General features: G+C 42.3%; 2 protein-coding genes across 6 annotated transcripts in view; both read left to right on the top strand.

The window, feature by feature from the left end:
- Positions 1–556: 556 nt before the first annotated feature.
- Positions 557–23,234, top strand: ddhd1a (DDHD domain containing 1a). 2 transcript variants are annotated; one of them, XM_034575479.1, is made up of 14 exons: positions 557–1,866; positions 3,354–3,530; positions 8,330–8,431; positions 11,425–11,553; positions 12,509–12,656; positions 15,991–16,100; positions 16,361–16,467; positions 16,553–16,815; positions 17,420–17,495; positions 17,764–17,913; positions 18,181–18,245; positions 18,356–18,528; positions 19,219–19,416; positions 19,935–23,234. In XM_034575479.1, exons 1-14 carry the CDS (start codon positions 1,047–1,049, stop codon positions 20,141–20,143), a joined length of 2,727 nt encoding a protein of 908 aa, XP_034431370.1. In that variant the 5' UTR covers positions 557–1,046; the 3' UTR covers positions 20,144–23,234. The 2 variants fall into 2 exon arrangements, with proteins under 2 accessions (XP_034431370.1, XP_034431371.1); XM_034575480.1 differs by lacking the exon at positions 8,330–8,431 and having other exon boundaries at positions 558–1,866.
- A 3,409-nt stretch (positions 23,235–26,643) lies between these two features.
- Positions 26,644–26,912, top strand: part of fermt2 (fermitin family member 2) — a 39,046-nt gene continuing 38,777 nt past the window's right edge. For 3 of the 4 annotated variants that reach the window (XM_034575485.1, XM_034575482.1, XM_034575481.1), the window contains exon 1: positions 26,644–26,831. The gene's annotated coding sequence lies outside the window, so the exon portion shown is untranslated. The remainder of the gene's footprint in view (positions 26,832–26,912) is intronic. The other variant, XM_034575486.1, reaches the window with a different exon arrangement.

Below are 26,912 nucleotides of genomic sequence, written 5' to 3'. Positions count from 1 at the left end.
TAATTAGTGAGTAGTGTAGATACTCACCAGTTTAATACTCTATTTGTTGTCTGATAAATCACGTGATTTAAAAAATGATTTACGTTCCGGATTAAATGGTGAAAATTTAGGAAGCGATTTTTTACATTTCTGTTTGTGAATTAAAAAAAAAAAAATTGTATATAGATTATTAAAGTTGATTAGCTCAAGCTCGATCGCCACCGAAGAGTAGCAGACTTCAGTGACTTCACACAGCACTGAACTACAGCCAGGTCCATCACTTTTTGGGATCCCCCTGGAAACATTTCCAGTGTCGTTTTGACGTGTTTTTTTTCTATGTGCATGTGTTTTCTTAGTTTTCACGTGTTTTTTCGAAGTGCATATGTTTTCTTAATTTGCAGTGCGTTAGTAAACAAAGGTACAGAAGCACGATTAGATGAATAGATTGTTAAAAATAGAAAAAAATTCGCATCTTGACTAACTAAATTTACTTGTCTCAGTATAGTGGCCAACATGAGTACTGCATGTCCGGTGGTCACGGTCGCGTAAACGTCTACGTGCGCGCTCACGAGTGATCCGTGCGCGTCAGCTGTCAAGCCGCACGCACGCATACTACAGTATTGTCTCCGAGCTGAGGTTTGTTTGGACAAACCGACTGAACGTGATATTCCTCCGGGACCAGCGGACAACTCGAAGTGCGGAGACCGGGTACCGACTCCCGCGGAGCCGGACTGAAGCGACGCGGCGACGGGGGGAATTAGTTTGACCCGTGTCCGTGAGGGTTTGATGAGGTTTCCGGTTGTAACGTTAGTAAGACGCTAGTTCTACATCCAGCACCATTAGCTTAGCCGCCTAGCATGCTAACAGGCTGATGTAGCCGCGGCGCACGGGAGGAAATGCGCCGGCAGCTCGTCTGGAGCTCCGTGATTTGGCTGAAACTGATGTTCTTTTAAATAATTAACCACTATGACATGTTGTTGGTGAAGTGGTGGCAGCTTTGACGAGGAGGAGCGGCGGCAGACGAGGAGGCAGGAGGAGGAGGAGGAGGCTGGGCTGCTCGGAGAGTTATGAGCAGTTTCAACATCAGAACCGACACCTCCACGTTGAGCTCCTCTTTGGGCACCGACAGTCAGGGCTCACCGCTCGGCGTCACCACCACCACCAACAACAACAACAAGGAGTGGGCCGTGGGGAGCGATGGGTTCCCTTGCTGCCACGAGATGAGTCCCATGGACGAGACGGTGCAGGCGGGGATGTCATCGGTCCAGTCGGGACATGACGGGCACCTGCCCTTTCTACACGCCGGGCACCGCAGCCCGGAGGGCGGCTTGCTCCTGGACCTGACTTCCCCCGGAGGCTACATCGACAGCGGGCCACTAGGGTACAGCAACGGCGGCGGGAGCAACGCCGGGCCGCTGTTCGAGAAGAGGAAGAGGTCGAGGTCCAACAGCTCCAGGCATCGCTTCAACGAGGTGGTGACGGAGCTGGGACCCGAGGAGGTGCGGTGGTTTTACAAAGAGGACAAGAAGACATGGAAAGCCTTCGTCGGGCATGACTCGCTCAACATCGAGCTCATGTTTCGGAAATACTCCGAGCTGATCCCCAGTGTGGCGGACTCCCGGGGCAGCGGCAGCAGCGGGGGGGAGAAGGAGAAGGAGCAGGAGAGCTGTGGTGGTGGTGAGGGCAAAGGGCTGAACGGTGCGGTTCCCGTGGAGACCAGGACCAGCAGCGTGCACGGAGGCCCGGGGTCCCTGGACATATCCACCGTGTCCTCAGAGGAGAGAGACCCTGACTGCTTTGAGATCAACGTAGAGCCCGTGTGCGTCCGGGGAGGGCTCTACGAGGTGGACATTAAGGAGAGGGAGTGCAACCCCGTCTACTGGAAGCGTGAGTATACAACTATAAAGTCATCTTTTTGTTCTGCACCAGTCACAGGTTGTGTTGCTCCAGATCTCTGCAGCATCACTGATTGAGCATCCAAGGCACTAATGCCTTCTTTGCACATATAAATAATGTATATACTGTACATTCTGCAGTATAATGGCTGACAGCATTCAGATTAATGACCCACATCCACTCACAATTCTGCTGCTCAATCAGAGACTCGGTGCATTGCAACTTCCATCCCTACTCCCATAACAGATCTCTAAGAAAACCCACAAACGTAGCAGATGATTCCTCATTCATCTTAGTCGATCGCTGACTCCTGCATGGTTTGTATCAGTATTGTTGTTTCACTGGCTCTGTAATTACTTAGCCTTTATCTGTTGGGATCATCTACACAACCCAGGAAGTCGGTCTATTGGTCTCAGCTGATCTGCACTAACTAATTCATGGACATTTCCAGGAAAAGGCAGGGAACAAATGAAGGCAGTCGCTACATAGAGGAGGTTGGAAGAGCCGACCCCCCCCCCCCCCCCCCCCCCCCCCCCCAATGAAAGGGTTCATGGGTTGCTGGTTCTTTTGAAGGTTAACGCCATGTGACATTTAGAGAAGCCAGTTATTTTCTCCTGAATGTTCATGCTGTGGGATGTGAGTCCTTTGCAGACAGTTCATGCTCTTACTGTGATGTTTCAGCTCAGCCTGTAACCCTATGTACAAGAAGGTTATATAGAAATTAATTAAAAGTATTTCAGCTGTGAGATGTGGAGGAGAGTTAATCCAATAAGCCCTCCAGATACTCTGATTTAAAATATATAGACATATTTTTGTCCTAATATCAAAACTTTGCAAATACGGTGAAAAGAAGTTACATAATCATTTCACAGGAACTTGAAACATCACGTGTGTGAAGCTTATCTTCTCTGACCAGATATGAACCACCCTAATAATGAGTGACTGCACTATACTCTGAGCCTCAGTGTGTCTTTCAAACACTTAAATAAGAGCCTGCTGATATGTCCACATGTGCTGTGTCATTGTGTATGGAAAAGGTTCCTGTACTTTGCAAAGTGTGCCTACATTCAGTTCAGCTTCTACACTCACTTTCACCACCGGAGAAGCAGTTAATAATGTCGCTCGGTACTGTAACCAAAGCTGGCCTCGCTGCAGAGGCCACTGAGACTTGGCCTCTCTGGAATTAGCAGAGAGACTTGTTGAGTTAGATGAAAATGAGTCTATATCATTCAAATCACACATTTAAAATGAGTCAGTTCCTGGAGAGTGACTGTGGCAACACTGTTACTCTGGAGAATTTCTGCTTAAAATATACAGAGCAAAACAAAATGGAACTGTACCTTATTTATAATTTGACCCCACCCAAAAAAGTCAAGCCTCCTGGATACAGAGGACCGGCTCCAAAATGTGCATCCTAACATCTAAGTTATAGTGTTTCATCCGAGACTAAATCTCTGCTATGTTTTACTGTCTTGCAGAACAAGATCACATTTCGGTGATGAGAGGCCAGTGGTTTATTGACGGTACCTGGCTCCCATTGGAGGAGGAGGAGAGTGACCTCATCGAGCAGGAGCACCTACGCCATTTCCGCGGGCAACAGATGCAGGACACGTTCGAGTCCGACCTGGTGGTGAAGACCGTCGATAGCAAAGATGGTGAGAGAACGGGAAGGACACAGGCAGAAGAATAAGGATGATATGTTTGATATATTAAGTGCAGCTGAATGTTCTGAATCTGGAAATCTGAATTTTAAACAGCATCATTCTTTTAGCTGAGGTTTGAATAAATAAAATCAGTTGTCATGGAGTCATAGTTGAAACAAAAAAAACACATTATTGTAAACCAGCAACTTGAAATGAATACATCCATTTTCTGGTGGATTCACTGACTGTGCAGTGTTTTTAAAACCAGTCAGGCAGCATCTTGTAAAAACAACACCTCCATTTTGCTTTGTTATGGCAGTGATGTGACGAAACACCCCCACTGGCATTTTAGTTATGAATCCCATTTAAAAGTAAAGTCATCTTCACAATAAAGCCCGAAGAAACACATTGTCATAGTCATAAACGGTGAATTATGTGGCAGCCCTGCCTGTTGTAGAATCGAAGCACAGTCGAGAGAAATGAACGGAGCAGGTGCATTCTTGTGCGAGTGTGTAGATTTTTGTCATGTCATCCTCGCGGTGTACAGCAGGTGCAGATTTGTGGCATCCTTCATTCTGGCACGTCCGTCTGGCAGGGCTGGCTCAGGCGAACACGTCGTAGGCTTTAGCTGTGAAGAGCAATAAGAAAGAGGCTCTTTGATTCAGCGGTGTCCTTAAGGCAGCCAGATCTGCGGGACCTTCTGTGGTGATGAATGTGTGGGTGTGCGTGAATGTGGCAGATAAACAGAGCAAAGCAGAGAGAAGAAGCAGCAACTGTCGGAGGGAGTGAGGAACTGTTTAGTCCGCATTGTTACAACTGAGCGGATACGAGTGAGAGAAACACAGACGTGTATCAAAGCAACGCCCTGAAACAGCAACCTGAAACATAAAATAACATGAATACTAAACTACTGAATGGAAGAATACTTAGAATCTGTAATATTATTCAATTACTCTTAGTTCCTGCAACACTGGAGTCATTTTCCGACGTGCCTTTCTCATATAAAGAACACAGCAGGATATTGTCTGGGTCAGATACTTTCACAACAACAGGAGAATTATCTGGAAGGTTCAGTCGAGGGTGCTGCCTGAGTAAAGCATACAGGAGGCAGGACATGACGCAATACTACTGCTGTGGAAATCAAGTGTTTGTTTAAAGCCCATCGACAACAGTGTCGTCCCTTAGCGCCAAAGGCTCTTGCATGTCATTGCCTTTCCAAGTTGACATCTTCGTCGGCGTCTTCTACGTGTGTGGCACCTGTTTTTCATCTGGAAGTATTTGTAATCACTTTTACAGTTTTACGTCCGTCACATATTAGATATTTCATCTATGTGCCCACTCGCTTCCTGTGAATTTCCCAGAGATTCTCCTGATGTATTCTCAGATGGGCTCACTCTGACATTTACCAGACAGTTCTGGAAAATATCCGGAGCAACTGACTCGGACATTTGTGCTCTCACAAACAGCCCCTCCAGTAGATTTTCTAAAACATATCCAAAGTTCCAGAGCATATCTGAAAGCAGCGTTATTAATTTTATCTGAATAACAATAACTGCATAATGAGTCACTGTTAAATTCCTGTGAATCAAACAAAGCTTAAGTTTTGTTTTGGCCTGCCTCATGTCTTTTGTGTCGTCACTTGACCGCTATGGTGCACGGAACTATCGCTGCTCCCTGCTTAGAATAAATGAAGCCCTGTAAATAAAACTATCAACAGAGCAGAGCAAAGTCACTTTCATCGTCACCCTTTGGGTCTTCCTTCATATTACGTCACATAAGCTTAAAGAGAAAAAACTGGAAGGCCACTCCTGTTCCACGAGCAGAGGTGTACATGTACACACGGACACTAAAATATCTGTGCGCGCACGTAGGGACACAAACAGTCACGGACAGAGGGATCACAGACAGAATTATCTGTAAGGTGTGTGACAAATTGCACAAGGGCACACACAGATTGGTTTTCCAACACTTTGAGTCCTCTGACTAATGCAAAACACACAGATCATATCTTATGATCTTAGTTTGTCTAGCAAGGGTAAATGTAGTATATTACTTCTGTCACTATATTATACACTTATAATTGGGTTCTTATCTTAAGCAATTGTCTTATTTCCACACCAACACTTCTATTTATTAAGGATCATAAAGAGAGCCGGCTGGGTTCAGACATTACCGCAGTACGTAAATTTCCCGTGCTATCTCTCGCTCTCTCCCTCTCCTTATCACCTCTCTCCTTTTTCTGCCCCTCCCCTTGTGCCTCAGTGAGTAGCTGAGACTAAAGGTTAGTGAAGCAGAAGACATGATCTGCATATCAGGGTGCTATGCAGGCATAACATGACAACTGCTGCAAATCGTCCTGGCCTCTCACGATCCAAATGTACTTTTCTGCGTATATGTTCTCTCCATGAATCGTGTAGTCAGCCAGTCACAGTCGGTTTTCTGGGAAGAATGACTGTTGCCGCAGAAAAGTTGGCAGTGGTGACAGATGGTGAGCTTGTGGCATCAGAGAGGAAGCCACGGCTCTTAATTCAGTTATTGGAGCCAAAAATGTCCACGAGGGGATTGCAGTTCATGGGTTTTATTAATTGTGTGTCAATGTTTTATTTTCCATTTGCCCATCTTTGATCCGGGGAGAATTCTTAGTGTAGATGCTGCCGGTGTCAGTTTCCAAGTTGAGGTGAATACGCAACAGAAAAAAAATAACTAAACATTTCCTGTCCATTTATTTTAGGATTTTCCAGTGTGCGTGTATGTATTGAAGAGTAATCCTATAATGGAAACTAGAGGGTGTTTCCCAGTCGGTCAGGCTTCTCAGATGTCAACGAGAAATAAAGCCAGCATGCTGCCGGCTGAGCAAAAGTCTGTGTACGCTACATATTTAGCTACATATTTATGCCCATGAGGCTGAGAATACACTCTGTGACTGATGACACAGGTTTAAAAGAACTGGACATACATTTTTCACCTAATAACCTTTTAATCTTTAATGTTTCATTTGCCTTAATCTGGATAGCTGTGAGATTAAAACATTACGAGGCTCTGAGAGGGTCTGACCTCTCTGCTCGTTGTAACAACAACATATAGTCTTGTTTGGTGTGATTGAGAAATGATTGTTGGCCGTCCAGTTTTCCCCTCGGGTGACATAAAAGTCATGTGTTTCCTGTCACGCACTATAATCTATGGCACAACTGAAGGTTATGTGTTCCTTATGAGGAAGACTGTGTGCCTGGTGAATACCCCAGTCATTAGGCAACAACTATTTATGGATGGACCCATCAGTGCTGCGATGGGCAAATGGACTTCACTGATAGCTTAGCAAATACACATCCTGTGTACTCAGCAGGTCTTCCTCCTCAGACTTTCACCTCAGCTGAGGGACACACTGCTGACATTTGCAAGTCTGATTCACTGAGTGAGCGAAGCCCTGGGATTTGTGGACTTTGCTGATTTGATTAATAGATGCTGAGAAATCCTTTTTTAAATTTTTTTTAAACATCAGATCAAGCAACACACTGATTCAGTGATTTAAAGTTAATAGAGCATGGTTTGATTGAGCTTCAGCTTTGAGTGTAGCTGTACAAGATTAGCATACATGAATTTAATTTATAATCTAAATCCAGCTAATTTTTACCAACCTATTATTAGTTTCTAACCATTAGTGTTAACCGGCACATTTTTAACAAGTAAATCACCACAAATTATATGGTTATTGTGGGGGGTTTTTCTCACAAGGAAAATGAAATTAGATTTGGTTTTTTATCAAATCTTAACCTTAAAACCTTTAACCACTTGTGTCAGTGAAGGGTTTTAAATGGAATTATTCACTCAATTGCCAAATTATTATTTCAGTTTTATGTATAGAGTGATGTGTGTTACTGTGGAAAAATGATTTATCGGCCATTGTTTCACGTAAAGACCAATGCTAACATTAATGACTCCACTTACAGAACATGAACATCATTAGAAATAACAAAATACTACAATTTCAGGCACATCTGAATTTGGCTCAGGTAAAACATTTGCAGCATCATAACTACTTATTTACATCATTTTCCCCAAAGAAACTTCCCTGTTTTCCTTGATGGCGTGTGATTTTCATATTACAGAATTCTATCACAGATGTCCAAACCTCTTTCTCTTTGTATGGTTATAGCCGGTATATGTCTATGGCTCTGAGTTGGATTCTGTTTTCAATAAGTTTTAAGTTTTCATTAACAAAAATCGAAACATAAATGCTTAGTGTTTAGAAAGTGTGCTTTCATTTGTGTCTCGCTTTTTTTTTTAAAAAGTTCGATAACTTTGTGCCTTTTTTTTATACTTTCTTTTAATTTTGTCATGATCTGTGTTGTTAACTATTTTCCCCCAAAGTACTGAGCAACCAAATTTTCATTAACGCTTTCTTTTTCATAAACTTACCATTGTAATACAAAAACACAAAAGTTGAAGATTTTAGAGAAATTATGCTTAATAGTATGTTGCTTTTATGTTTCACAGTGAGGACTGTTGATTTCTGTATTAAGTGTATTTCAGAGTCTACCTCAGTCATCTTGGGCGTATGTCAAGAAGCGCTGCATTTGGGCTGTAGACTCTTATATACCTCAGCCTATAACTAAGGCTTTTTTCTCCAGCTTATTTTTTCGTGATATCTACCTGCAGCCACCAGGCCCTGTCAGTAACCAGTACAGGCTCTGTATGTGGGTAACCTGATAGCAGCGCTACTTGATAGATCGGCCTGTTCAACAGCGATGACAGTGGTAGCTTGTGTGACTGATGCCAGGGTTATGGCCGTGACTCACTCTGTCGGTTGTTAGTTCTCTCCCACCTGCCCCCTTTCTACCTCCCTTTTCTGTTCAAATGGAGTGGATATCAGACGAGTGCTAAAACTACATGTCACAAGCGCAAACGCTGTCAAGGTACTGTAAAATACCAAGTTCTTTGTTTTGTTTTATTTTTACCTCTGCTGTATTAGATCTGCTACCTTGAATCCTCTCTCCTCGTAGAACCTATAGGTCTCCTTGGAGCCAGATTTCCCTTTTGTTCATGGTTCAGACCTTTTGGAATCTAATAGATAGAGCTAGACCTAGGCTCAGTTAGAATTGGTTGTATTCAATTGATTAAGGCTGCTCTCCCTCTATTGCAGCCATAACTGGGCCTAGTTGCTAGAGCGTCTCCTTCTGTGCTGTGACCCAGAGTTTGGTACTTCTGCTGTAGCTGATGGTGCTTGATGAGGGAACCTATTGATCTATCCCTCATCTCCTTGCTGGGATAGTAACGTGGTTCAGTCATCTACTAGGGCAACACCCCTTAAACCAGTGGATCTAGAATGAATAAGCTGGTCCTCACAAAACCCCCTTTACCTATGTTTATCTCTCCAACCCTGTCTCCCACTTTCTCTCTCATTGCTTTCTTTTTCTCACCCCCCCCCCCCCCGGCAGTTTGAGCATCATTAATGAACTGCTATCACTTGCTCCCGTGCTCGGGGCAATGAACAAAGCGCTCTGTTAAGAGCCCTTGCACAAGTGATGAGCTACACAGAGGATCCATTGTGGCCGTTTACTATAGCCCCCAAACAAGCTGTGTGGAGTCGGCCTCTTAGAGGTCCATCACCGTCCTAGTTCTAGGTGCATTGACCCTCTCCGGGTCTGTCCCCACATCATATAGTAAATCCAAGCGGCTGTTGACCTAAAATCTAGTGTCCTAAGTAGAAATCAACAGAGACCTTGAATTAAGAGTATTATAGTTTTGCAAGTAGCACTCGTATATCGTAGAGAACCATAGCAAAGAAAAAATGGATCCTTAGAAAACAACTGTCACAGCCCCAGACTACATCATATTTATGATTAATTCAAGGAGCCCCTCCTTTTCATCTCTTTCAACCCCTCTGTTCTCTGCTCATTGCTTCTTGCATCTCTCCTAAATTGTCTCACAAATTCCCCTGTTTACTTCAACAGCTTATCCAGCCTGTTCCCACAGTCATGTACTTTGCCCCTCACTCCGTACTGTGAAATCCTCCCTCACCCTCAGTAGATCTCCACAACCATCAGAGAGCAAGCTCAGTAAACTCTTTAACCTTGTGTTGGTTGACTGCCAGCTCCTCAGTCAACCTCCATCCCCCTCCTCCTTTCCCTTTCCTTTCTGATGCATTGGCCTTCATTGTAAAACAGGAAGTCTTCTTGTACAGCCCATAAACACCTCTCCCCCTTACTGGCAACATTTCCCCTCTTAAGTCTCATCAACTTTCACATTTGATATTAATAAAATATGAAATAAAAAACTGCAGAAATATGCATGTTGTAGCTGACCTCAAAGACTTCCTGTCTTACAGTGGACTTGGCTAACAATAAGGCTCAACAGTCTGAAGTGGCCCTCCTTGTGTAACAGTTGTAGGTCTCATCTCACAGATCAGCTTACTCCTCCGAGTCTTCACCTGTGAGGTACAGATAAGAACGGGGCCACTTTAAACTGTGCGGTGGTAGAGGTTAAGCATCCGCTTCCTTTTGGAATAAATGGAACCGCGTGAGAGAAGAAACTCAATCGCTCACCTCACGTTTCTCAGGACATCAGCTTTATTATTTTATATCTGGGGTTAGTTTTCTTTTTAATTCAAAGTTCGATTAAGGCCCTTCTTCTGTCCAACAAAGGTTTCTTGTCATCTTCTTCTTCGGGACCCTGCTTGTCCTTCTCCTGTAGAGGCAGTCATTAATTTTCACACTGGCTGCACTCAGAGTGAACAGGTCTCAGTTAAGGTACGATAATTGCTCGGTGTCCCATGACCCACAAGTCATGCTTGTCCAATGAAGACATTAGCCTGCCAGTCAACAGAGGCCCAGCTTAACCCCACCATGTGACACACACAGATAGTTCCTATGCAGTATGGATTGTTTTATTGATTCGCGTGGGAATTGGAAAGAGAGACGGACACATTTTTTATAGTTTCTTGACAAAAAGTAATTTACTTATTTCTGCCATGTAGACCTGGCTGGTGAATTATCAAGGAATGGAAAGATATTAAAAGATTAATGAGGAGGTAAAAAACCTCTTGAGAGGATGCAACGATCTGACACAAGACATAAATGATTCCCTAGTCTACTCTTCTACAAAGAGCATGTACAAAAGACATAAAAAAATAATACAATAATAATACTGTCAATACTGTTTTGAGCTCAAACAAAAGCATTGCGTTTCTCCAGCTCTTAAGGGTTTTAATCCCTAGATTGGTTCCGAGCAGTACAAAGAGCCATGACTGTGCACTGGACCTACGCCAAAGCCTTCCACCAATCTCGAGATGAACTTGACTGCACAGGACATCTAAGGGACATGCTGCTGCAGGGACATAAATAGATCTCTCTCCAGTCTACCAGTTTTATTTATCGCTCCTAGCTTCTGTAGTAAATAGTGTCGAGCCATACCTCTGCTCTCAGTTGCTCCAGTCGCTGCATTATACTTCGACAACTTGGAGAAAAATAAACCGTAAGAGTGACTAGTCATAAAATATATTGAAAACAATAAATATGTATTGCCTAAATGTTGAGGATGCACATGCAGGACGGACAAGCAAGAGCTGAAATATGCAATCATGGTGTGTGGTAGTTTGATGTATTTTCTTTCTACATGCAGATCAATGCTCCAGACTGCATTTGATTGGGCTGTTCAGATGATTCTAGAAATTTCCCTTTTTTTTCCTACTTGCATTCAAGGCGATTGTAACTCTGTGTTATTCTGGTGCTGTATTCAGTCTCTCACTCTTTGCACTCAAAACACTTTGTATCGGTGAACCTTTTTCCTTCGTCCGTTTCCCTGGTTTTTCCCTTCTCTTTGCCTAATTTCCCACTCTGTCTGGCAATGCCCTCCTCTCTTTCCTCTTTCCATTCATTCAATAACTCCTCTCTCTGCCACCCTCCCACAGCCATCCACAGTCTGAAGCTGAGCCGGACCCACGTGGATTGGCACAGCGTGGATGAGGTCTACCTCTACAGCGACGCCACCACTTCCAAAATTGCTCGCACCGTGACTCAGAAACTGGGTTTCTCCAAAGGTTTGTAATCACCCACTGTCATCGTCTTTTTCCAGATATTTAATAGCCCCCTAACTTTTCCTCTAGCATCACCCTTGTGGTTGACATTAGCATTTAGCTCAAAGCGCCATTGTGCAGTGCAGTACAGAAGCGCTAGCCTGGCTTCCCAAATATAAACAGTTGATCGCTTTTGCTAAAGCTCTGGTTATAAGTTGTGTGAAACCAAACACCTCTACCCAATTCTGTCTCCATCTGATGGGTTAGGGTTAGGGGTTAGGGTTAGGGTTACAATTACATTCTTACGTCTGTAATTTCAGAGCACAATCATTTTCTTGCATCAATGACCTTTTGCAACTTGCTTAAACATGTCTGGGTCCAGTTCAGTCTCTTAAATGGATTAGCCCAGATAATCACTGTGTCCATCTGCTGTTATGAGGGGTTAGTTTTCGATGAAATGGCTTAAGCAACTGTAAAGATGGCGACTGCACTTTAACCCACTGTGTGATGTTTGATCTGTAAAGAATCCGAGAGACTCCCAGCTCTACGGTACATTTTCATCTCTATAAGAGGAGGAGCGGGCCCTATTTATCTCCATCTCCCCATACACACAAATGCTTAGTAAGGGGAAATCTCCTTAGTGCTATCCAGACAGCAACCAATGCCATTGGCTCCTGTCACCTTGCCGCACAGCACATGAATGGACGAGACTATAGATTCTAAATAAGGACCCACACTTGATCCTCCAGATACACCACCAGTGTTGTCACGGAGCATTGGGACACGGTGCCAGCAGAACTTTGTGTCTCACCTACTGGCCTCTTTGGAGTCAGAACAACACATTACTTAACCGTCAACAAGATGTATTAATAGCCTACTAGTGAACAGACTGAAAATGTGTTTATTTAGCAGTGCGGGATAAAAATGCTGTAAATAATGATTTCATAATGATCCCACCCTGTCATCTTTCCCCTTCCAGCCTCAAGCAGTGGTACACGGCTCCACCGGGGCTTCGTTGAGGAGGCCTCACCTGAGGACAGACCCCCTCAGACTACACACATCGTCTTTGTGGTCCATGGGATTGGACAAAAGATGGACCAGGGACGCATTATTAAAAACACTGGAATGTGAGTTGCGGTATTAAATAAGATGATTCAATTGAGTATTTGCTTGTTTTAGCAGGTGCCCAATATTTTCCGTTTTATCCCATTGGATTTAAAAGGACATCTTCCACCTGTCTATCTTTGGAATTTACACACTTTCTATATCCAATGTAAGTTAAGTCATGTAGGTGGTGAGAGAGAAAATCTCCCCGGGATGATGTTTGAAAAACCCCGAAGTTTGTTTGCTCTCTGTTCCTCTTCTCTTTTCAGCCACAATCTGTCCCTCACACTTCTCGTTCTGTCGTTCTGTTTTTCCTGTGGCTTTTATGATGACTGTCCTCTTCTTCCCTCTTTACTCTGTCGCTCTGTCTGTCACGACACAGGCACAAAAGCCTGATATTATCTGGTTCTTTGAAATGATGAAGTGTATTAGAGCAGATTCTGTGTGTTCAGTGCCCTGGCCTCCTCACTAAGCTTCTATTGCACATTGTGTTTTTTAGTAGCGGATGAGGGGTTTCAGATATCAACCTGTCTGACAGGTTCTTGTGATTCCAGACATGGTCATTTATGTAACTAGTCCATCTATTGATTGCACAGCTAAAGTGCTTGCAGAAAATGAAGGTACTGCTCATCACTGTTCATGTTAACAGCTGTTTTTAAACATGATTATACAATTGTAAATACAGTGACTATCAGTGGGATAGTACTGCATTAACTAATTCTGTTTTACCCTCTGCTTCATTCATCCAAAGCCTCTCATAGTCACAGTAGAGGAAGTTATTTCCAGCATTTCTCTCGATACCACTGCACCTGCAGCCTTTGTTTTTTGTTCTCTTCCCCTCCTCCCTCCATCTTTCTCACTCTCGTTGTCTTCTCCTGCTGTTCTCTAAAGTTTGTCCTTCTATCGTTACTGTGCCAAGAAAGCGCTACACACTGAGAACCGAGGAAACAACAGAATAGGGAAATGCATTGCAACACTAGACAAAACAGAAACTGTGGAAAATGCTTGCGATGCATCTGCAGCAACATAATGAAACTGCTGCAGGAAACACTAAAGACTTTACAAATTATAATACTGGATAAAAATCCAGGTCAAACTCACAGGGGTGAAAACATAAACTCATTGAAGGATATGACAATAATATCATTTTCAAGCCTGTGTCCAGACGGCTCAAATGTAATTCTTGGAAGGCTTGAGTAGCAAAAAATGTAATCTCATTTACTTCCATTTTGTTTGGGTGGTTGCTCAACCTTCAGAAAAAGATTTAATCAGTTTAATCAGCCTGCTGAGATCTTTTTGTCTTTCAAAGGCTTCATGTTGGAACTCTATCAATAGTAGATGTTTGTAGGAAGTTACAATTGCACCATTGTATTGACCTTGGTGCCCTCCCAGTACTACTGCAAGCAGTAGAACAGAGGAACAGTGCCATGTGTGTCTGTGTGTCACAGAGTTTGTGTCGGGCCACCGGCCGTGGCTTAGGTCAGCTAAGCAGGTAAAGTAGACCAAGTCAAGCTGCAGAGCTCCATAAGCCTCACTCCCAGCTCCTCGTGGATTATAACATAAACACTTTCCTCAGCCAAGAGTAAAGATCAGCCTGTCTGGCCTTTTCATTGTTTATGCTTTATTTATGTTGAACCTGAATTAAGTTCAGCCTTGTGCCTTTCAATGTTACATTATATCATCAGCAGTGATGATGGAGGAAGCAGTGGTGGTTTAGGGCGTCTCTTTAAAATGTGAGTTCCCCTGCAGACACACTAGATCAGAGGTCACTAACAGGCGGACCGCAGTCCGGGTCCGGACCCAGAAGCCGTCCCGTACGGACCCGGACCTACAGCCAAAACAGAAGGTTATGATTTAAAACCTGACGGGGCGCTTCTATTTGTAATCAGCGCAGCTTTTGTAGTCTTTACGGTAGTGGTTTAGCGGATGAGAAACGCACAGACCAATTGCATGCGAGTTAAGACATCCCACGTGATACTACTCAGCCAATCAAGTCTGTGCATTCCAGGCGGTAAACATTGCGACTCTACAGTGCAGACAGATGAGAGAGTTAGAGGCAAGTTACACATGAGAAGACGGTAGAAAGAAAAAGAAAGATAGAGATACAGGGAGAGATACAGAGGAGTGAGATGGAGAAAGGGAGAGAAACAGGAGTGAGAAAGTGGAGAAACAGGAGTGAGACGGAGAAAGTTGAGAAACAGGAGTCAGACGGAGAAAGTGGAGAAACAGGAGTGAGACGGAGAAAGTTGAGAAACAGGAGTGAGACGGAGAAAGTGGAGAAACAGGAGTGAGACGGAGAAAGTTGAGAAACAGGAGTCAGACGGAGAAAGTGGAGAAACAGGAGTGAGACGGAGAAAGTTGAGAAACAGGAGTGAGACGGAGAAAGGGAGAGAAACAGATGAACAAAGTGGGGGAGTGGGATATAAGAGGGGAACAAAGTGATTCTAAAACTGTTCAATTGTTAAGATGTGTTGAGATTTATTATCTGTAAAATTGGTTGAGACTTTTGAGTCAAGATGTGAAACAGAAAAAGGGAAATTCAAGCTTTTGCTCCCTTTATTTTTCTGAAGTTAAGCCCTTTATTTGAACATGCACAATTTTCACATTTTATTTATTTTCTCTTATTTTGAAATGCAGCCCTACTTTTATTTAGTTAATGAGAGAACATTATACATATCTGCAATCATACATATATGTTCAGTTCTATGTTACGTGACAATAAATATTGTCAAAAAGTTTTTGAATCGTACTGAATTCATTTGATTTGACAGTCAGGTATTTAGTACATGCAGATGTTGATAGAACTACTAGGCTACTTAAATATATATCACACTAAATAGTTAGACATTATGATCTTCCGGACCTTTGCTTCAAGAAATTTTCTCGAACTGGACCTCTTTAAATTTTAGTTGAATACCCCTGCATTAGATGGTCCGGTCCAAACCTGCATTATAAGATGCCCCATCAGAGCCAAGTCGTCTAAAAGCCACTCTCAGCCTCTATTTACTCATATCAACACCGCACCTCACCCTCTCTCTCCTGCGAGCTAATGCTGCCCCATATAGGACTAGCAGCGGTGTGTGTGTGTGTGTGTGTGTGTGTGTGTGTGTGTGTGTGTGTGTGTGTGTGCGTGTGCGCGCGCGCATATGAGGGAAGCGGCTGCATCAGTGAGCAGGAAAATGGAAATCGTTATTCTCATCACAACAGACTCCGTTGTATCAGGGCCAGACATCCACTCAGAACCTGTAATGACTATACTGCACTGCTGCCCAAACAATGTGATACCCAAATACACTCTACACACTTTACTGTTGTCCTGATCTATTGTTTGTTCTTCATTGTCATGTGGTCATTCAGGCTGAGGGAGGGTGTGAGGAAGATGGAGGAGAAGCACTTTTCAGAAATCAGTGAGGAGCATGTGGATTTCCTGCCGGTCGAGTGGCGCTCCAAACTCTCACTGGATGGAGGTTAGCGTGTGTTCTGTGAAAGTGATCATCTATGTGACTGTATGCACGTTTATTCCTCTTTTTTTTCGTTTGTGCTTTAAGTGTGAGCAGTTGAAGAGAGTTTTGTTGTTCCCATCTGTCACTAGATCCTCTCCCAACAAGGAAAGCGAATGAAGCAGAGCTGTCGGCATCTGTTGATCTGCTGTCCATGTATCTAACCTCCTGCCAAAATCATTGGTCAATAAATAACTTTCTGTGATATCGTTTGTATGTTTCTGTAGACACAGTAGACTCAATCACACCAGACAAAGTGAGAGGACTGAGAGATCTCCTCAACAGCAGTGCGATGGACATCATGTACTACAACAGCCCCCTTTACAGGGACGAGGTGAGCGTCACCCACTTTGAGAAACTCTCTGACTTTGTCAAACACTGTACGTCCATTAAACTCCTCCACTTCCTGTCCCCCCCAGATTACCAAGGGCCTAACGCAGGAGCTTAACAGGCTTTACACACTCTTCTGCTCCCGGAATCCTGAGTTCGAGGAAAGGGGAGGAAAAGTGTCCATAGTGTCTCACTCCCTCGGCTGCGTCATCACCTACGACATCATGACGGGCTGGGATCCCGTGCGCTTCTGCCTACAAGAGGATCACGCTGTGGAAGAGGAGCTGGACCTGCGCTGGATATCGTACCAAGAGAGGCACATTTTAGAACAGCTACGGCTCACGAGGACTAGGTAGGGTTTACTGATGTAGATCTCAGGGGTTGTATGTGTAGCTGCATGTGTAGGATCAGTTATCAGTTACAGAGATCTTTTGAGAGGCCTGAGGTACAACTTTTGATCTGTTTTCTGTAGGCTCACAGCAGAATATAACAATAAACTAGTTGGATAACTTCTAATACCTTTTCCACTATTCTCTCATTTAAATTCAACATCAAACTGAACTTTTTTTTTGTTTTTTTATACACATAATACAGCGTCTGCTCTTCGTATACTTCATTCTATAACAGTCAGGCACCAAGTTGTGCTTCCTGCTTGGGGCAGTGAATTGGAAGGGAAGAGGTTTTTTATTATATCTTATCATTCTGTTTGTGCAATATAATTGAATGTGTGCACCATTACCTTCGCGTAACAACAAACAGCTGGAGCAAAGGTTGATCTGAGATAGAAACCTGACTTAAGAATAGAAGGTCTGCAGATGATGAATGTGTGAGTGAATGGGTGGGTAGGTACCTGGAGGTAATAGTAATACGTGAATGTATAAGGGGAATTAGAATACCATTAAATATTTAAGTTTATTTTCTATTTTATAGTCACTGTGCTTTTTGCTTTCTAACAGGTTGCGAGAGCTGGAAACTCAGCTCCTCACACTGGAAGCCTCTAAACCCTCCGCACCTCCAGCCCTCAAATTTAAGGTAAGATGCGTAAATGTACTGTACGTTTACCATTCCAGTATCAAATTACTCTGTTTAAATAAATATTGATTTCGGTAGTTTTTGTTGTAAAGATATGCTAGAAAAAACAAATGCCAAGGCTTAACTTTCTGTAACTGTTGGCTTCCTCCTGTGAATATTTATCATACTAATGTAATAATGTGTTTGTGTATATTGTTTTCATGTGTCTATTATTTAGAAGCACATAGAAGTGCACACATTTAGGACCTATCGTTTTTCTTTTTCACAGGTGGAGAACTTTTTCTGCGTGGGTTCTCCTCTGGCGGTGTTCTTGGCCCTGAGAGGCATCCGCCCTGGTACCAGCTGCCATCAGGACCACATCCTGCCCACTCCCATCTGCAGCAGGCTCTTCAACGTCTTCCATCCCACAGACCCTGTGGTCTGTCTTTCTTTTACCCCACTCTCTAAAGATTATTTTCTTACTCTGCTGCTTATTATCGTCTCTTTAGCTTTTCTTATTTCTTTTTTTCTTAGTCAGCACATGATTAGGGTATTTGTTAGAAGAAATTTGCTGTTTTTTAAGAAATGCCACACTGTGCTGTCTTTATATGTAGAAGCCAGAAAAGTGCAATTTGCAACTTACTCAGATATGCAAATGAAAAATGTTCTGACATATAAGGTAACTAAAGTGTATTGCTCTCTGCAGGCCTACAGACTGGAGCCCCTCATCCTTAAACATTATAGCAATATCGCACCTGTTCAGATACACTGGTAAGTCCTTGACTCGAACATCTTGTAACACTTGATATTCTTTGTACACACAAATTATGTTTTTTGCAGTATAACTGCTCTGAGTTGCTGTTATTTTTTTTCTGGATCAGGTGTAGCGCCACAAACCCCACATCCTACGAAGAGGTCCGGCCAACCTTCCTCAACCCAGTCAAAGACCCAACATCTGACACCGAGAGCATTCCCAGCCCAAGCACCTCCCCTGTCCTCCCCCGCAGGCACTATGGAGAATCCATCACTAACCTGGGCAAGGCCAGTATACTAGGTACAACACGAACCATCACTTTTCTAATTCTGTATATCTGTAATAGCATGCATGACTGGAAAATTTGTTAACATTCTTTTAAACATACTAAATCAGCCTCATGGTAGAGAATACATTTCCAAACAGTATTTAGGATCGTAAAACACTTTTCTGTGTATGATTTATATGTTTATTACTGTTATTGTATATGTATAAGTCCAGAATATTTATATAACTGCTGAAAATGAAACTAAAATAATCTATATTTAACTTTTTGTAGTTGCGTAAGGATGGACTACTTTTCTCTAAAGTGTCTGGTTTGCATATGCAACATGTAAAATATTCTTTTTATTCCTGTTTTGAAACTGGCGGAGGTGACTAATATGAACTCGGACAGTAACACGAGCCCCAGAGAAAGAGCAGAGCAAATTAGAGTTTACTCTGTAGATGTATCCATATTCTATAGGTAAAATCAATTCTCTGCTGTTCAATATTTGAAGTAATGTGAGATGCTCAGTTTGACTACAGTACTACATCAACAGTGCCATCATGTGGAGAGATGGAGAGTGGGCTCGTACACTTTTCTCCCCCTGCAGTTTTAAATAGAGTTAATTAAAGAAACGTTAAAGGAAAATACATTTCCACCATTTTTCGTTTTTGCTCTTGACCACATCTCACCAGCTCTTTCTCTTTTTCACTGCCTCAATGCAGGAGCGGCGAACATAGGGAAAGGTATCGGAGGCATCCTCTTCTCTCGTTTCTCGCGCTCCAACAGCCAGCCTTCAGTGTCTTTAGGACTGGAGGGAGGGACAAACACCGAGGAGGAGGAGCAGAAGCGGGCAGAGAGCCAGTCAGCATACGGCCTCTCCACCATGATCCGGCCCACCTCACCCATCGTTGACACATCATGTAAGTTTACTTACCTGTCCACACTAAAGACTGTAAATATCCAGAAATGAAGCCAAATATACGCTGCCATCTTGTTCTGATGACATCATTTGGAGCCAGAGTCCGTGCTATAGTCATTGTGGCAGGTAGGGAGGTCCCGCTGAGACATGCTTTCGACCAATCACGAGTCAGTCTCAGCTGTCAATCAATCAGAACACTTGAACATACATCAGTGTGATAGGAACTACCTAAAATGACAGAAACCATCTTTTGATAAATAATTATTTGACGTGTACTTTGAACTTGTGGTCTGGCCCATGTCCCTTCTGCGAACATGGAGGAGGCGATCAAGTTGCTTGGGCTTCTTTTTTGATGAGCCGTCATGTCTTCCATCTTTATTTACAGTTTATTGTCCACGCCACACAATCCTCGAGGAAGTCTCCTTACCAGAGTTAATAGTTATTTTTTGCCTTTGAAGTGTGATGGGAAGGTATTATTTATTAACTCACAAATGTTTGTACAACTCTTGTTTCTCACAGTGGAGCTGGAGCGGCGCGTCGACTTTGAGCTCAGAGAAGGTCTGGTGGAGAGTCGCTATTGGTCAGCAGTTACCTCCCACACAGCCTACTGGTGCTCACATGACATCGCACTCTTCCTGTTGACTTTCATATACAAGCAGAAGACGACCTCTGACTTAGCAGAAGACGCTCCAGAGCCAGAGTCTGCACATTACACAACACACTCTTGAATAGTGTCTGACAACTCTAAAAGGGTTGGCGAGACACGGAAATAGACTTCATCCATTTATTTTTATGCGCACAAACTGATTAAGTACACTTATCTCTTTCCTTTATCTCCCTGTGATCCAGCTTTTTGGAATCTTGGAAATCAACACAGACTAACTGATGTAACTCCAGGATGTGCATTTAATGTCTCTTTTTGTTTATCTTGTACACAATTGTGCACCCTACGGGTGACAGTGTTGGATCAGGAACCCCTAAGGAGGTGCCCCTTTTACTAGTATGAGCAGAAGTTGCTTATAAACATGAAATAAGAGCTGAATGAGTTTGATGCACCAAGTGGAAAAGACTTAACTTCGTCCCCGACAACAGCAGCATCCTGTTGGTGAAGTGTCCATAAGTTTACGGTTGATTAATGCTTCTGCCCAGCCTCCTTTCCAGTGACTCAGTCTGGAGCCTTGTGACACACATGCCTGACCCTCGGTCACTGAGGCTTTCAGATTAAAGTTTTCTTTGACATCGAGGAGAAAGAAATAGAGCTGTCAAAAATAGTTTTATCCTTAAAACATTTCTAACCTTTAACATCTTTATCTCTACTTTATCTCTGATGCTAATAAGCAAATTGTATGCCTTTCAAAATTAGCCAAACAATGTTACACATGAAGAATGTGTTGTCTGTTATACGTATGAATAGGTATCTCTGTTAAGTTCTTTTTTTTTTTATTTTAAATTTTTTTTTACAGAACCTGAGGGCATTATCCCTTTAACAATGTTTGGGAAGCATGAAGAGAAACATAACAAACGTATATGTTTGTTTTTCTTATTCTATGCCATGATCACCTCTTTTTTTAACATTCAGTCCTAAATCAGACACCATATGCACTAAATCAAACATGAGCAAACCACTACTTTTATACCACACGCAGTTAATCATTCAATGTTGAGTTTCCATTAACTAAACAGTTTTGGGGATAAAATGCCTCTTATTACAGCAGTCACATTTTATCAGGACATCGTTTTCCACAAATGTTTACAACCACATAAGGCTTGTATCATGATACTTATACTTTATCGACAAAGCATTGAGCATGTGTATTTATCTTCTTACACACAGTTTATGAATCCAGATCGTAGTCTAAAACTCTCACAAAGTCTTTTGCTGAACTCAAAACAATCGTATTCATTCAAACTTGCATATATATACATATATTTTTCCTAGCGATTTTCAGGCTCTTGTGGGCATGAACATGGTTCTCATCTCGGGAAAGTGGGACTCAAACCTGTGGCCAAATGACGTGTCTAGCTTGCTACGCTCGGCTTTAGTGGTGCAAAGGCTAATTCATACTCCATGAAAACGTAATTGGCCTAAGGTAAAAGTAGCTTCTATTTTCATTTTGTGGCCAGTGCACACAAAAGTTAATTGTATCTTATTGGCCTTTTTTGTGAATTGGTGACTGGTTCACACTTTGAGAAATTAATATGTTGCAGCCTGTCTTTTTATTTGTTTAAAAGATGGGCTCCTTCACACTTACAAACCTGTGTTTTCTAAAGAGAGAAAACAATATGGACAATAAGCAAAAGCAAATCATGACCATGTTTTCTAAAAAAAAGTTTCTGCTTATCATGACTTGTGTAGATGTCTTTTCTTAATATGGTCCTTTAACAACACAGCCAGTAGCATTTATGCAGAAATGAGAAAAGCTCACTCACTTTACGTGGTGTCGTAAAAAATAGTAAATGGATGCTGGAAGAAGAAAGACATTGCAGAGAGTGCCAACACACATCTAATGAACTGTGTTGATGTCTTTATTAAGTAGAAAATCTCTTATGATTGTTAATGGATGTCTAATTAAATCATTTGTAACACAACCGCAGTGGATGAAGAAATGGAACGACCCTCAGATACACATGTGACAGAGCGTGTTGCCGTCTGTGTCAAATTTTCCATGTTATAATATCAAAGAGCTTATTTTAATTAGCGACTGTGCGAGCTGCTGCTTTTACGTCAACACCGTCACAGGCTGTTTGGGATCAATTTATCGGTGTTGTGTGTCTGTTATGTCCGCAAAGGCCTAATGACTGAAACCAGGCTGCCTTTTAATTGACCAGATAGTATAGCATGGACAAAATAGAAGGGAGTATGATATGGAAGAATTTCTACATTTGACCTGGTGGATCTTGCACATTCATCAGCTATGAGTTGCACAGAAAGGATGTAGGAAACAGCCCGATAATTAATGATTTTATTTATTCTTGTTTGCATGTGTTACATTGCAGCAATAGAAATTTGAAGGTGTTTCCCGGACAGCAGGAATGCTATTTACCTTGGAAACCTTAGGTGTGCAATGCAGAATATATAGAACACTTCCATTGTTGCCTCTGCACCTGAAAAATCACACTTGCAAATACGTATTGTAGGAGTGTGTACAGGCCCTCATAACAATCACGACAAGGTTTGTGATTTGGCTCCAAGTTTCCACGATTTAAGTGAAATTTGCACATTTTCCATCAGAGCAATTCTTGATTCGACACAGATTTTAAACTGTGCTCACTCTGCATGAGAAATCAATAAATAAACAACTAAACTGGAGAGAATGAAAGATAGTTTTGTCAATGTACATTGTACTTTTGACTTCATGAGCATTTTATGCACAACATTTTGAATGATGACCGTTTACTCTATTTTTTTTGTCAAAGGTACAAGCATCAGGGAAAAGTCTACTATACATTTTTGTAGATTTAAGTGTTGATTCCAGTTCGAAGCCATTATTCCTTCAAATGATCAAGTGCTGTCACGGGTGTGTTGTCAGTCTTTAAAATATTCAAAAGCTAATCAAAGAAGGGCCTGCAGCCATATGTCATCACACACTGGGTGAGGAAGAGAACTGCACATTGAAACGTATTGTGTTTTTGAATGAAAATTGTTTGTCAGTTACCACTGTTAACTTTGAATGGATGTCTGGAAACGTTTTTTTTTTTTTTGTCTGTCCCTAGAGCTGTGCAATAACCCATGCCTGTAATGGATTCTAACTGCCATCCAAAGCATTGTATTTATTTCCTTTTATTAAAGTATTTCTTTTCCTTTTTGGATACAATGACTACTTCCTTTGTCTGCCATATGTCCGAGACAATCACCAGGGAAATGTTGACTGTAGCTGCTGCGTAGGAGAAGGTTGCAAATCATCAGAGGAAGATAGTCCCGCTGCTCGTTTCCATGTTTTTTTGGACAATAGAACTGTTTGTTCTTCTGAACCGGGTCAGATTCCTTCCAAGGGACCCCTCACGAGAACATCAAAGCTGAATTATAGATCATAAATGGGCTTCATTGTGATCCTCACGGCTTCCAGATGAATTACTGAGGGTTTTTTAATGCAGTTTAGTAACATCTGCAGAGCGAGACTCACAGATGGGACCAGTTAGCACAGGGGTTATTGGGTTATTCTCATAAATAATGGATTAAGCCCTGCTGTTCTTTGTTTGGCCAGAAGAGGTCAGCCATCTCTCAGTTAAAACATGAACAAAGGTTTTGTGCTCTCTTAACCTTTTTCCATTTATTGCCTTTAAGTAATTTAGACAGTTGCTAATGCTCTTATTTCTAATTTAAGTTCCTAAGATATGATGTTAAATAAGCATAATATACATAAAATGTAAATATTGCACAAAATACAACCCAGAAGCTGCCTCCCCAAGTAATTTTTTAGCCGTGGAGATGGTGTAAACCTCCTGGTCTCCCCTCACATCCTCCACCTCTCTGCCTCAGTCTCCTTCATCTCCTCCCTCCTGATCCACATCAGCAACATCAGCAGCCAAGCCAGCTCCGCATCTGCCTGACTCAAATGTTTACCCTGCAATTAAAACACGGCCTATAAAAGGCAATGGGTCGGCCGCCAGACACTGACGAGGGGGTCAGAGCTGCAGGAGGGAGAGGGAGAGAGAGGGAGAGAGAGGTTATAAATCGCTTTGATGCAGCCCTGTCGTCTGAAGGCCCAGATTCCTGAGCTGGAGGACGAGCTGGAGCGAGTTCACCAGGGGACCGAGCCAGAAACGCAGATGATTCATGTGTCCTTCCCTGCAGACCACTTGGAGAGTGTGGGTTGGAGTGTGCATTGTGCTGCTGCTGCTGTGGGGAGAATGGAAACAGCATCTAACCCCTCAAACGAGTCGTTTGTGTGATCATTTGATTGAATGCTCGTATAAAATGCTATTTGTCATCTGAAGCGGTGAAGATGTGAACCCCATGGCTTATTGTCAGCATGAGACACTTCTGCAGATAGTTTTCCATGTGTTCAATTTTATTAGTAAATCAAAGTAAAAACTGTTCGAGTTTCTGTAATTTATTGACTGTCCGATGAAGCACGATGACCGAACTTGTGTGAGAGTCAAATAGTTTGTACGTGTTGGAGAAAAGTGTGAGTTTCATAGTAATATAAGTTTCCACAAAAGTGATGCTACTAGATACATTTACGTAAAAAGTTTAAGAAAATATTTTTTCATAAGTTTATCTGATTTTGGAGTATGACAAGTAGCCACAATAATAAAGTGATAAAAAGTGCAGTACTCAGTGCTGACGTATCATATAAAGAAATAAAAATACACCCTTGATTATTTTACTTTAAATACGTTATAGTATGTAAATTCGTCTGGTATTCAGTAAAACTGCGTGAATATATGGGATGAGTCAGGAAGTATATGCATCAGTTTTCCACTGGAGCATTAACGAGGCAACAATTTAATTTTACTTTAACTAAAGTGACAAAACAAAAAATTCTTCCTCTTGTGTTCTGCTGTTATTCCCGGGACCAAAGACCCGAAGGTCCCTGTGTGCTGCTGCAGGCCTCTGCACTATTATTGCCATAAAAGGTAGCTTGAGATTTGAACTGCATGTCCATTATCCCTGTCACAAACTGTTGACGTTTGTACTGTGGACGGTTGCACTTTGCCAAAATCTACAATAAAACACATTAACAAATACAAGCGTCACTTAATGTGTTCTCATTTACATTCATCTGAGAGTCATCTTTTATATTTATTGGTATTTAACTGAGCCCACAGGGGATTTGACTCAGAACTTCACATGTGTGGATTGTTTTTTTTATCTTTATAAATTACAGAAGTGGATAATTGGCCAGATATTAAACTGAAATTATGTCAGAGGTTAATGTAGTTTGTAATTTACCTGCTCTGACTTGTTCTGCTGCAGAATTATCAATGTGTGTGTGTGTGTGTACTTGTGTTTGTGGCCTCTGTAGGGACTTTTTCCAGCATAAACACTGATCTTGTCAGGACCAGTAGACCTCATGGGGACCAAAGCCCAGTCCTAATGAGGCCAAACATCATTTCTGAGATCCTGGTGTAGGTTAGGGTTAAGATGGGAATTTTTAAGATGTGGATCCTCACGATTCCCACCATAAAACAGATAAAGTAATAAGTCATTAAAAAGGGACAGAGTGAGGATATTTTATAACAATAAATCAGAGCAACAATAAATCTATTGAGTAATAAATAATACAATTACAAAAACGAACGATTAAGACCACAAGTGAGTGAAGAATAAGTGCTAGGATATATACATGTGTATACAAACAGATAAAGCACAGAAAACAAGTGCTGCAGATTTGGGTTAGGGCCTTGGGAGTGCATCATGCCAATGAGTATACAAGGTTGTGTGTGTGTGTGTGTGTGTGTGTGTGTGTGTGTATTTGTGTGTATACTAATGCACCATTTCCCACCTACATACCAAATCTTAGTCTCTCAGGAATAAATTACAATAAATCACAGACAAAATAAATGTAATGAACAATAAATAATGAAATTGGACAATAAAATAATAAAAAGTACAATAAGTGAGTAAGTAAAGTAAAGTACTTGAAGATAAAGTGCTAAGATATCAAACACATGTGAACTTTACAATATAAATGTGGAAATATGTGCTATAGAATAAAACCAGGTCAGACACTATAGGGTAGTAAAATATAGACTCAGGTTAGAGTTAGACATGTAGTTAGAGTGAGGGGCTTTGAGCCAGAGTGTCCTCATTAAGATAGAAGTACAAGTGTGTGTGTGTGTGTGTGTGTGTGTGTGTGTGTGTGTGTGTGTGTGTGTGTGTGTGTGTGTGTGTGTGCGAAAGGAAAAGTAGGATGGTGGATGGTGACGTTATCTGCTGGAGAGAGAGAGAGAGAGGTAGAGAGTCAGAGAGAGAGAGAGAGAGAGAGAAAGAGAGAGAGGGGTAGAGAAGCAGAGAGGGAGAGAGAGAGAGAGAGAGAGAGAGAGAGAGGGGTAGAGAGAGAGGGGTAGAGGGGTAGAGAGAGAGAAAGAGAGAGAGAGAGGTAGAGAGAGAGAGAGAGAGAGAGAGAGAGGGGTAGAGAGAGAGAAAGAGAGAGAGAGAGGTAGAGAGAGAGAGAGAGAGAGGTAGAGAGAGAGAGAGAGGGGTAGAGAGAGGTAGAGAGAGAGAGGCAGAGAGAGAGAGGGGTAGAGAGAGAGAGAGAGAGAGAGAGAGAGAGGGGAGTAGAGAGAGAGAGAGAGAGGCTGGACTCCATTAGTGTGAGGGAAAGTGTTCGGGACTCTTCGCCTCTCTCTTCTTCTTCTTCTTCTTCGGGGATTTCTCTGTGTTTTCCTCGCGGGACTCGGACTCATACATGGTTTAAAGAAGGTGGAAGTTGCATTCGACGGGTTCAGAGTGTTTTTCTCTTCGTGAAGGTGAGTTACTTACACACACACACACACACTTCAGTGTTCCTCCGCCGCTGGGAAATATGGAAACGTCGATTCTCCCTCTTT

The sequence above is a fragment of the Hippoglossus hippoglossus genome, chromosome 22 (genome assembly GCF_009819705.1).
Source record: "Hippoglossus hippoglossus isolate fHipHip1 chromosome 22, fHipHip1.pri, whole genome shotgun sequence".
Taxonomy (NCBI): Eukaryota; Metazoa; Chordata; class Actinopteri; order Pleuronectiformes; family Pleuronectidae; genus Hippoglossus; species Hippoglossus hippoglossus.
Note: the sequence above shows the minus strand (reverse complement) of the source record. Positions and strands in the feature narration are given on the sequence as shown.